Source organism: Hibiscus syriacus, unplaced genomic scaffold (assembly GCF_006381635.1).
Source record: "Hibiscus syriacus cultivar Baekdansim isolate YM2019G1 unplaced genomic scaffold, ASM638163v2 tig00113725_pilon, whole genome shotgun sequence".
Lineage (NCBI taxonomy): Eukaryota > Viridiplantae > Streptophyta > Magnoliopsida > Malvales > Malvaceae > Hibiscus > Hibiscus syriacus.
In genome coordinates this window covers 10,247,741-10,259,309 of record NW_024063471.1, presented here as the reverse complement: position 1 = coordinate 10,259,309, position 11,569 = coordinate 10,247,741, and the positions used below count along the sequence as shown (strand labels likewise).

The following is an 11,569-nucleotide window of genomic DNA, read 5'->3' as shown; positions in this document are numbered from 1 at the left end:
ATTTCTGATGTTTTCAAAATATCAATTTATCCTATTTTAGTAAGAGATGTTTTCACCACATAAAAAATATAATTTTAAGACATGAACTCAGACCGAATCTAACGAACCCAGTCCATGCAAACCTCTAACAACAAGAGAGAAAGTGGAACCCATTCATAGATCCAATGGCATAAATGAAATTCTTTTGGACTACAACCCCATTTTGCTAATTTCCCCAACTAAAAAATATAACCCCCACCCCCATAAATCACAACTGTAACTTAGATATTTTTCTTCCCGTCATCTTCCAAATAATATTTTCTCTCATCTCAACAGACATGAATTGCCTTCAGAATCTCTCCAGGTATGATCAAAATTCCTTTTTCTTTTTAAATGCTTTTAATATTCCAATGCACACTTTGTTTCAGAATCTATACAAAAAGCCTGCTTAAAATTCGTTGTTTTGGAATAGTTTCAGATCCTACGCTGTGCAGTTTCATGGTTTCAAGTGCAATCTGAGAAAACCATTCCCTTGTTCCGTTAATTTGATGGTTTCATTTTCAACTATTAAAACTTTAACCCTGAATCTGGTTTATAGTTTGATCATGGATATCCATATATATTGGATTTATCTTTCTGGTTCTTTGGTTAATGAATTTTGTGATTCAATGCAGGGAGGGATCATTTTGGGCGATGCGCCTCGGAGTATGGTGGTTACGGTAACTTAATTTCCTGTGTATTTGGGATTCATTTTCTGGGTTTTCGTTAGAATTTTGCATTAGCTTCATGGATTTGATTTTTTTTATGTAGATTCTTGATATTTGTTTTCTTAGTTTTTTTCTCCATTTGATCCTTTACTCTTTAGTATTTGTGGATTGATGGATGGTATATATTCATGTATAATGTTTCAGTTGTAGGTTATTATTGGTAGATCTTTTATAATTGGAACTGAGAAGTTTACAAAAAAGATTGTTTCAAGTTATTTGTAAGGGTAATTGGTTAAGCTGCTAATAAAATTTAGTGCCAATGTTGTACTTCGATACTAGAATGTGCATGTAGTTTGGAATCACGAGATTTGATAATTTTAATTTGCTTTTAAAATGTAGCATGTGAAACCAAAATGGCCTACTTTATTTTTAAATAGGGTATATCATTTGTAATTGCTCCCAAATTTTATCAGGAAGTTTAATAACCTTTCTGAGAGTTTGTAAATGATGATTGATTGGTATTATGATGAACAAAGTTCCTCTTCGTACACTTTAACTTGTTGCTTGATTGTCTTTGGACCTTGAGTTGGTGGTTAACATTTTCTTTCGATAGGCAACTTCTGGTTCCACATCAAGTGCAATGAAGAATGACTCTGAACCAGAGGAGAAAAAGTCTGAGATATATAGTCATAATATGACAGAAGCTATGGGTGCTGGTAAGTTCACTTGTGTGCTGCTTTTGCTTTAAGTTTGCAGATGGCTTTAGGTACATTTTTCGTCCAAAGCTCTGACAGTCTGACTTATGCTTTTGGATGTGAGGTGCCCCCCAAAAAAGATGCTAAACCTTAATTTAGTTTCTCACATTTAGCAGGGAGATCTTTATATGAAATCTCAACATGATAACTAAAATTCTGGTGTTTAATCTAGTGATATCATTGCTTTGGCAGTCACTGTATTATATAATTTGGCTTCTTTCTTTTGTTTAGTCATTGTTAATCATTTGTTTTATCTGGTTTCCCGCAGTTTTGACTTATAGGCATGAATTGGGAATGAACTATAACTTTATCCGCCCAGACCTAATCGTGGGCTCATGTCTGCAGGTAATTCTTCTTTCTTAGTAAATAATATTACTAAAACATATTTGAATGGTTACCCAAATTAATATTTTTTCCTTTCTTTAAATTTACAGACTCCTGAAGACATTGACAAGTTACGTAAAATTGGAGTAAAAACAATATTTTGCTTGCAGCAAGACCCAGATTTGGAGTATCCTAGACACTATTGTCATTGAATTTTCATTTAAATTTTCATATTTTCATATGCATGATTAGTTTTAGGCAACAATTGCATATAAGACAGACAATAATTGTTGAACAATTGAGTACTTTGCTTCCTTTACCATAATTTCCAGATATTTTGGGGTTGACATTGGTGCCATTCAAGATTATGCCAAGGAATGCGGGGATATTGAACACATACGTGCTCGGATAAGGTCAGACGTCACAATGAAATGATCATTACTCAATACTAAGTTTTCACTGTGAACAACATCATTTGTAAAGTTATTTGAGAAACCAGTATTTTGTTGTCATAGCAACTTTTATGTATCACCTAATACCTTAACTATTTGGAGTCCTTTTCGTTGTTAATATATTTTGGTCAATATTGGATGAAGCAGGGACTTCGATGCATTTGATTTACGGATGAGGCTTCCTGCTGTGGTTAGTAAATTGTATAAGGCTGTAAATAGGAATGGAGGTGTAACTTATGTACATTGTACCGCTGGACTTGGAAGAGCTCCTTCGGTTGCGGTATTCTACTTATTTCAATTGTCTGCAATGTCTTTTTCCATCCAGTTTTTAAAGCTAAACCTTGATGAAATGAGCCATGTTTTGGTTCCTCTAATATATTTTAATACTGATCTGTAGACTTTTGGTGTTACTAATTACAGATGGCTTATATGTTCTGGGTTCAAGGCTATAAGCTTAGCAATGCTCACACAGAACTGCTGGTATCTTTGTCTTTTCTTCCATGCTTATCATTTTGTTTTGAATAATAACCTAAGGCCTAAACAGGCCCTATTCTTCTACATATATAAAATCGATTTAGAGTGATTAAAGGGGTCAATAATATTTTGGGTGCATGGATTTATTTCTTCCATTTTAGGGTTGATGACCATATCCTTGAATCAATATTCTTAACAACTATGATGTTTCTTTATCAACTTACACATTCAATCATTACTGTGATTGTTCTTGTAATGCCAACCAAGCGGTCGAGATCCCTTGTTTTAAGTAGCACTAATTTAAATGCCAGGATCATAGTTTTGGTATTTGAACAACTTGTTTTACTATGCTAATAATAATCCCTGCCTTAAAGTATTTTTTTAATCATATTTGGGGCAGATCCTTATGCTTTTATAGGGTGTATTAACACATGAGGACTCGTGTATAATACTTTTTTCTTGAAAATAAGGTGAGAGGATTTGGTTGAAATAATCTCTGGCATTGTTTGATCGAAATCTTTTTATTTCAGCCCCAAATTAGGTTTTGATCATGGTATAAAAGGTCTTAAAGACAGAGCTTACATCTGACTTCTGTTTTAGGAGAAATATCCAAGATACTTGAGTACAATCATCAATGAAGGCGACAAACCAACGAGCCCCAAATATATTTGAAACAGTAGATGGCCCCCAAACATCACTATGGATAAGAGTAAAAGGGTTGGAGGTTCTTTTATTTCTTACTGGAAAGGAAGTGCGTTTATGTTTCGCTAGTTCACAGATGTCACGATAGAATTCTTCAACATTTAAGTTTTTGAACAGAGAAGGAAACATAAGCTTTATAACTTTAAAGGATGGATGACCAAGGTGAAGATGATGAAGCCATATTTGGTCTTTCTTGGTTTTAGACTCTGATAGAAGGGATAATGGTGAGGGACTCAGGGCACTAACTTGTCCACGTGGTCTTCAAGATAGTAAAGGCCATTGATTTCTTTAGCACATCCAATCATCCTCCTCGTTTCTCGTTCCTAAAAAATGCATTGGTGAGGATAGAATAGAACTCAACAATTTTCTCTTTGGTGATTTTCTGGATTGAAATAAGATTAGCGAATAATTTAGGAACATGAAGAACGTTTTTTAGTGTGAGGGTTTTACTTATAACAATATCTCCTTGACCAGCCACTGTTATAGCAGTGCCATCTGTCACTGTCATTTTCTTATTGCTAGGACATGGTGTATAGGTGATAAATCTAAGTGAAGAATTGGTCATATGGTTTGTAATTCCTGAGTCAATTACCCAGGAACCTTTGGTGGGTATATCCAAAGCTTTAGAGATTTGAGAAGAGGATATACCTGAGAAAACTAGACTACAAGTACTTGTTGAGGAGGGCTTTCCAGAGACCCTAGCAGGCTCTTAAGTTTTTCAATATCTTCTCTGTTGAATTCAACAGATAGCTCTTGAGAATCTTCACCCAATTGTTTTGTTGCATATGCACGTCCTTGCCTCTTTGATGGTCCTCCCTCTTATGTAAAATTCTTATTTGTTGTTTTTGGTTTCCCATGAAGCTTCCAACACTTCTCTCGTGTGATGAGGTTTTTTTGTAGTAGGTGCACCATAGGGAGTCCCTGTTGGATGATTTTATTAACTCTGTTTGCTTATTATCTTCACTAATCAACTGCTATAGACCAGTTTTTCTCTCCGTTTCAGTCCTTGTGACCAAGGCTGAACTCTCCACTTGATTGTTTTCAATCAGCACTCCTCTTCTTCCTTCCTCAGCACGAATGATTGCAATTATTTCATTTAGTGAGGGCAGATCTTCCTTTCCAAGAATTTGGACTCTTACTACATCAAACTCGATATTTAGTACTGCAAGGAAATCATATATTCAATCTTTTCCAACAAACCTTTTTAGGATAGCTGCATCTTCACTGCATCTCATCTGAATACACTGGTAGTGATCCATTTCTTGCCAAAGATTTTGCAGTAGGTCAAAGTATTCTGTGATTGATATGCTTCCCTGCTTGGTAGATGAAATCTTAGTCTTGATTTCATAGATCTGAGCTGCATCTCAAACCTTTGAGTAAGTCTGTTTCACTGCCATCCATATTTCTTTGGTTGTGTTAAGAAACATGCACGTATCGCTAATTTCTGGAACCATGGAATTCCATAACCAGGACATTATAAATGAGTGCTGTTCATCCCAAGCGTCGAACCTAGGATCTCCTTCTTTAGGTCTAGACCAAGTAGATGGCTTAACTTTCGTCTGCCCTTTAGGAACGTACGAACTAGTTGAGACCACTTAAAGTAATTTTTTCCATTCAGTCTATAAGCTGTTTGTATATTTTGCAAGTCACCTGTTGAACTAGAATAATTCCCTTCATTCATTGTGACTTCTTGTGCAGTCTCAGAACTGCCGGTGTCAATCACTTCAACTATGTTTCTCTTGAGTCAACACTATGCACTTTGAAGAAAGGATTTGGGACTAACAAGGAGACTGTTAGAAAAAAAATAACAGGGTCTAGAAACGAGCTGTACAATGTTTAAAGTGGAGTAATTCACTTGTATTTTCATGGAAAGGTTACACGGTTATAAATACAAAATAGTAGACTTATCTTAGGAAACTCTTAAGCTAGGAAAGTAGCTTATTCTAGGGAAAGAACTAAATCTCTTAAACTTAGGGATTGTAAAACTATTTACAGGATCCTAGTTAATTACATAATCTTCCTAATTTAGGAATCTATTTTCTGACAAGATTCACCAAAGAGGGTTTTGCATTTATAGTGTGTGACTCTATATGTAGGTTATCTAATAGCATCTCTGATATATATTTTTTTCATTTCTTGTTGTTCAGAGCAAAAGGTTTTGCTTCCCTAAATTGGAGGCCATAAAAAATGCAACTGCTGATATTGTGAGTTGTCCTTCTATTACAATAGGCTTAATTGTTAAGGAACCCGTAAAATTTTTGTTTCCTTTCTGGATGATTGAATTTGTTTGTTTATTGTATAAACAGTAGACTGTGTTGCTTGCTGCAAATTATATACAAATGCTGTTCGATTGTGCAGAAAACTTTTTGTAGTTTCAATTTTTTCTGTAGTGCTAACATATGCTTAACATGTGAACCATTCAAGCCCTTATCCTAAAATTTTTGTTAGAATTATTGTCCTTTTCAGGCATCAAGGTGTTCTCTTTCTCGTAGAGTTTAAGCCATTCATATTACTACAGATGTATATAGCTGCAAATGACCGATTTCTATATGATATATTTCCTGCCATAGCTCTTTAATACAACCTCCTTTTCGGTGATCTCAGTTGAAATAAATATATCTAAGGATTATAAGGGTAACTGAATTCTTGAGGATTATTTGTTTGTTTGTCCTGTACACACAAAAGATAGTGACAACTAAAACTAATAATTTAACTACAAATCCATGGGACTTGCACTACACTTTCTCTGTTTATATTTACCCTGCCCTCTCTCTCCCCCCTTTAGCAGCACATATTATTCATTAATACGAAAGCTTGTTAAGAAAAAATAAATTATTTGTAATATATGCAGAAACTAAAATTAAACTAAGAAAAGCACAAAGCTATTCCATTATCTTCTTCATTGAGTTCATGAAAATTGTAGAACATTCTCTTTTTTGGTGTTTAATACAATATTAATTGCATTATTTTCTATGGAATAATATCATTTAGTCTGAAAAACATTTAAAATTTTGGTGTGTCATACATTGTTAATTGCTGTATAAGCGTTATATACTGAATGAGAGATTTTTGCAAGTTCATTTATCATATTTTCTCAATGTAAAGCTCACTGATCTGAAGGAAGAGGTTGTCACTTTGACATGGGAAGATAACAAGTGCTCTGCAGTGGAAGTTTCTGGACTTGATTTTGGGTGGGGCCAGGTAATTGTCTACTATTCATTATTAGCTCATTGAGATGCTCAAATTTTCTTGATTTATTTAGTTCCTATGAATTCTACAAGTCATGGACATTGTTCAGGGATGCAAAAACTGCCAATTGACACACTGCCAAGTTTTTTTTACCTGAATAAATGATATTGTGAATTACAATGTGGTAATTGATGAGAGCTAGTCTAGTGAAGTTAAAAAAATTCAAGATTCATGTGGAATTCTTAAATTCAGGCCCTGATTCATGGGTATGGAGATATAACCCCCCAAAATACAGAGAAAAACGTGGAAAAAATTTGATCATAACTGTGTCTAAGACATGTATATGGCACGCTCACTTGAGCCTGAGTGTTAAGACTTATTGTGATTGGGATTTGATAGTTCAGCTAACCAAAAGGATACTTGAAACCTTTCAGATCATCAAAACAAGCAGAAAACCTTAGCACTCATTAAAGAGAGGTCCAATAACTCTTACGCAAAGTCAAAGGTTCGATTCATTGTGTTGTGAATGTAGCAAACTGGATTGGGAGGGTTGTCCCTATAATGGGCCTCTACAGTACCCGATCCGGATGAGTCGGCAAATAGATTGGATACCAAAAACAGAGGCCAACTCAATCCTCAATTAAAGAAAGACCTTTCCTAACATAGATCTACCGAGTAACATAGGCCTGAAGATGCTCGAGTGTTGGAAACAAATATTTTTTTATAGATTTCCTTAGTTGAATAATGTTTATTCCTAGGAAAACATATCCACCTCTGCATATTTCTGCTGCTTTAAAACAGATGCATTGTGTGCTTTTAGATGTTGTGTGCGTTTATGGGGGTTTCTAGTTTTTCCTTTCAGTTACTAGGGTGAAGGATAGGATCTGTACTAATCATGATTTTTGATGATTTTTTTTTTTCATTTTCTTTTTTCTCTCATGTCATCTTTTCTACTTAAAATCATTTCACTACCCTTAATGTTAATTGAGGTAATCTACTTTTTCTTATGAGCTTTATTGTTGTAACTATTTTTTATTTACCTTTTTTGCTGGAAGGTATTTTTTTCATTATCAAGGGAACATCCGAAAAGGAAAAATAATTTTTTTTGATAAAAAGAAAGGCTTCGTTAAAAACCCCCTTCATAACCGTCAAGCAAAAAGACTCAACGGACATTGGAAGGAGGAAAAGAGTGCCTTAGAAATTTTATTGCATAAAAACCAAGTACAATAAGAACACACTACCACCCAAAAATGATGGCAGCCCACTCAACACAGTGCAAAACTGCACTACCTACATTTATATGTTAATACCCTACACAAAAACTACCTCCTAGGTTAATCAAACATATACCATTCCCAAATCTTCCCGATATACCAATAATAGAAAAACAACAACCCAATTAATTCCCCATCATTTAACCAATCCCTAATTTGGCAAATTCATCCGCTTCATAATTAGCTACTCTCGCCACATGACGAACAATGACCCCTTTATTGACCACAATGTCTGCAATATCTTTAACAGTGGATAGAAACATTGGAGTGGAGCTAGCTGGATTTTTTATCCACTCCACTACCACCTCACTATCGGACTCCAAAATAAGCCTTCGATTCACCAACAAACCCAATTCCAGGAATAGATTCAACCCTCTCCTAATTGCCATCAATTCTGCCATAATAGGAGGACCGAATCCCACTTTTTCTGAGAACGAACCCAACATCACTAAAAGGAAAAATATTTCAAACCAGTGTAAACTGAAATTTACTTTTCCTCCCTTTGAACAATGTAGCATACATAATAGAGAAGTAAGATTTTGATGATTATCCTTTGAAGTGGATTCAAATGATCTTGATAAGTTGAATCAAGAACTCAAGTCTTTTTCCTTACAATGCTTGGTATAGTGTAGAAAATCATTTTGACGGTGGATAATCAGATGTCCAACCGGGGGCCTTTTTCCTCACTGTTGGCTCTGAATCTAAATCTTGCATGCCATAACCAGTTTTGTGCATATAAAAAGTTATTGGTTTTCTCGATAATGGACCGAGAATCGTCTTCCATATTGCTGTTATTTCTTTTGCATTTGTCCCTTTTCATGCAAAATTGAAAACAAGTTTTGAGGATAGTTATTCATTCTTTTTAAGATGATACACTAATTAATTTATTCACATTCAGCTTATTGATCTTTCGTTTTTATCCAGAGAATGCCTTTGAAGTTTAACGAAGAGCTTGGTTCATGGACTCTTAAGAGAGAACTGCCGGTAATCATCTTTTGTTGCACTACTGCATTTTATCTTTAGTCTGTTCAATGTTGAAAGCACCTTTGAGAATCCGACATTTATCTTTGTTAACTTATGTACTTTTTATGTTTTTCTAAGCCATGTTATTATCCCTATCCCTGGATGTCCTGGGTTCGAGCACCGCATATGCAGGGGTTTGAGCATTCATTATTAAAAGAGTTAATTGCACCACATATCTTCAAAGTATGTCCTTCATTATAAATTGTTCCTAAAATTTTAAATGATTCAATTTCATCCCTAAACTATGACTATCATTCTAAATTAGTCTTCAAACTTTTGAATATTTTGATTTCATCCCCAAACTATGATCTTCATTCTAAATTGGTCCCTAAACTATTTTAATATTCTAATTTCATCTCAGACTATACGTATACACTAATCACTTCCCTTCTTAATAAATTCGTTAGGCCAAATTATATCATTATATGTTTGGGCAAAAAAACTTTTGACTAAACCATGGTTGAAATTAATTACATATTTTGTTGAATTTGGGGATAAAATTGAAATATTTAAAAGTTTGGAGATCAATTTAGAAAGAGGTCATAGTTTATTGATGAAATTAAAATGTTTAAAAGTTTAAGGATTAATTTAAAATGAGAATCATAGTTTGAGGATGAAATTGAAACATTTGAAAATTTAAAGACCAATTTGAAATAAGAGTTATAGTTTGAGGACATATGATGCAATTTATTAAAAAAATCGTTTTTAAGCAATTTAAATGCTTCATTCATTCGTTCATGTGTGGTCGAACACAGTCAATTGGAACATATCATGGACTTTTTTTTTTCTTTTCTTGTTAGGAAATGAAACAATTTGGTACATGTGTAAGTTACTAGTGTATTTTTTCTTACTACATCAGAAGATAATAGTTGGTTTTCCATGTTATTTAACAGGAAGGACGCTACGAGTACAAGTATATAGTTGATGGTGAATGGACCTACAATGAATATGAGCTGGTAACAACCCCCAACAAAGATGGCCATGTCAACAATTTTCTTCATGTAAGTTTCTACTTTCCCATAACCCATGTAGCAGAAATGAATGTTATCATGGGTTTATTTAAGGTTCTTCAAGATTAGACTTGACAATTTTGGACGGGACATTGGAAAAATAACTAATACTTGATTATATCATTCTTAAACCAAACTACGAACTAGAAAACATGAAATGAGTATATATATTGCCAAGTGTAAGCCACCTTTGTATTATTTAGGGCCAGTTTGAAAATGTTTCTGGTAACAAAAAGTGATTTTTCACTCTATAAGCAATGTCAAATATCAAAATGTTGATTTAAAATCACAGTTGGAAAAGTGATTTTTAACATTATTTAAAAGTTCAAATTTATAGTTTTTGATGTGGAAAATCACTTGAGTGAAATTATATTTTTATCCTCGATTATTTAATTTTAATTTATAACATAATGTTTAAAATAAATCTTTTATCTTTTTAAAAATAATTTTAACACTAATTACAAATAATTAAATTTTAAATTATAATTTTAAAAATATTTTTCTACAGTATTCTTTAAAACCGCTTTTTAGTTTCGGAGGTCATCTCCAAAAAAAATAAAAACTAAGTGGTTGTTTGTTTACTTTAGAATGATTAAGCGTTGAATGATTCAAATGCTGAATGATTCAGAGACTCTGTATGAATTAGCTCTAAATGTGACATGCTGCTTGATAATGATTCTGAATTATTCAGAATGCACTTTTGTGGTGAATCATTCAGAATGTACTTCTGTGCTGAATCAGTCAGTACTGAATCATTCAGAGGTGCGAAACAAACGCACTGAATACTGAACGGTTCAACATTCAACGTTAAATAATTCTATTAAGAGGCAAACAAACAACCCTTAAATTTTTTTCTATGAATTTTCTGTTTCATGGACTGTCTCATCAGTTGTCCGTATTTCAAAGCAGCCCAAAACTAGGCAGCTTTTAATCTGAGCATAGATTGATTAAGGGGTAATTGGGGGCATTTTTCTCATAAAAAAATAAATTATTATATATTTTAGATGATTTTTTATATTTTTTATTAATAATATATTTTGTCTCTTAAAATTTTATAAATCTTATTTCCCGGTGCAGGTTGTTGACAGTGATCCAAACAGTGGTTGTGGAGCAGTTAGGAAGAGGTTGACTAGTGATGATCCTGATCTTACCAAAGAAGAAAGAATGAAAATTAGACAGTTTCTGGAATCCTACCCTGATGATGAAGAGTAGGCTGAAGATTAAAATACAGGGCAATATTACAATAGCTGTAAATTTTGTTTGAAATAAGCTTGTATTATAGCAATATGGATCAACTGCTCTCTGCTAGAATTACTACAATAAATAAAACTGATTTCTTCATGCTATATTACTCCAATTCCTTATTGGGTAAACTGAACCTTTTTACTTAAACTATCGTGTTTAATGTTTAATTTAAGTTTTAATTTTGAATATCATCTTTAAAAACAAATGACATCAATTAGAGGTGGCAAACGAGTCATTCAGATAGAGTTCGGTTCAAGTTAGTTTGATTCGGGTCATTTCGGTTTAAACTTAATTCGGATTAGGTCATTTCGAGTTTGGTTTTATTTGGGTCTATAGTAAGTCAGTTCGGTTTAGGTATCAGGTTGGGTCAATATCAGATCGGATCAAATTAGATCGGTTGATTTTTGGATCGGATCAATATCTGATCAGTTATTT

At 33.6% G+C, this 11,569-nt stretch overlaps 1 protein-coding gene across 2 annotated transcripts; it reads left to right on the top strand.

Annotated features, from left to right (window-relative positions):
- The first annotated feature begins 265 nt into the window (after positions 1-265).
- On the top strand, positions 266-11,235 carry LOC120187548 (phosphoglucan phosphatase DSP4, amyloplastic-like). Of its 2 annotated transcripts, none has more exons than XM_039191250.1 (14): positions 266-343; positions 458-530; positions 654-698; positions 1,300-1,402; positions 1,710-1,786; positions 1,876-1,952; positions 2,098-2,178; positions 2,365-2,497; positions 2,638-2,697; positions 5,541-5,597; positions 6,499-6,594; positions 8,781-8,840; positions 9,773-9,880; positions 10,967-11,101. In XM_039191250.1, the coding sequence occupies exons 1-14, from the start codon at positions 318-320 to the stop codon at positions 11,099-11,101; spliced, it is 1,131 nt and encodes a 376-aa protein (XP_039047181.1). In that variant the 5' UTR covers positions 266-317. The 2 variants fall into 2 exon arrangements, with proteins under 2 accessions (XP_039047181.1, XP_039047180.1); XM_039191249.1 differs by having other exon boundaries at positions 318-343; positions 452-530; positions 10,967-11,235.
- Positions 11,236-11,569: the final 334 nt, after the last annotated feature.

Excerpts from the sequence above, each read along its gene's own strand:
- LOC120187548 (XM_039191249.1), top strand. The coding sequence starts at position 318 with ATGAATTGCCTTCAGAATCTCTCCAG. Across the intron at positions 1,403-1,709 it reads GACAGAAGCTATGGGTGCTG|TTTTGACTTATAGGCATGAA; the intron begins GTAAGTTCACTT and ends GGTTTCCCGCAG. Across the intron at positions 1,787-1,875 it reads TCGTGGGCTCATGTCTGCAG|ACTCCTGAAGACATTGACAA; the intron begins GTAATTCTTCTT and ends TTAAATTTACAG.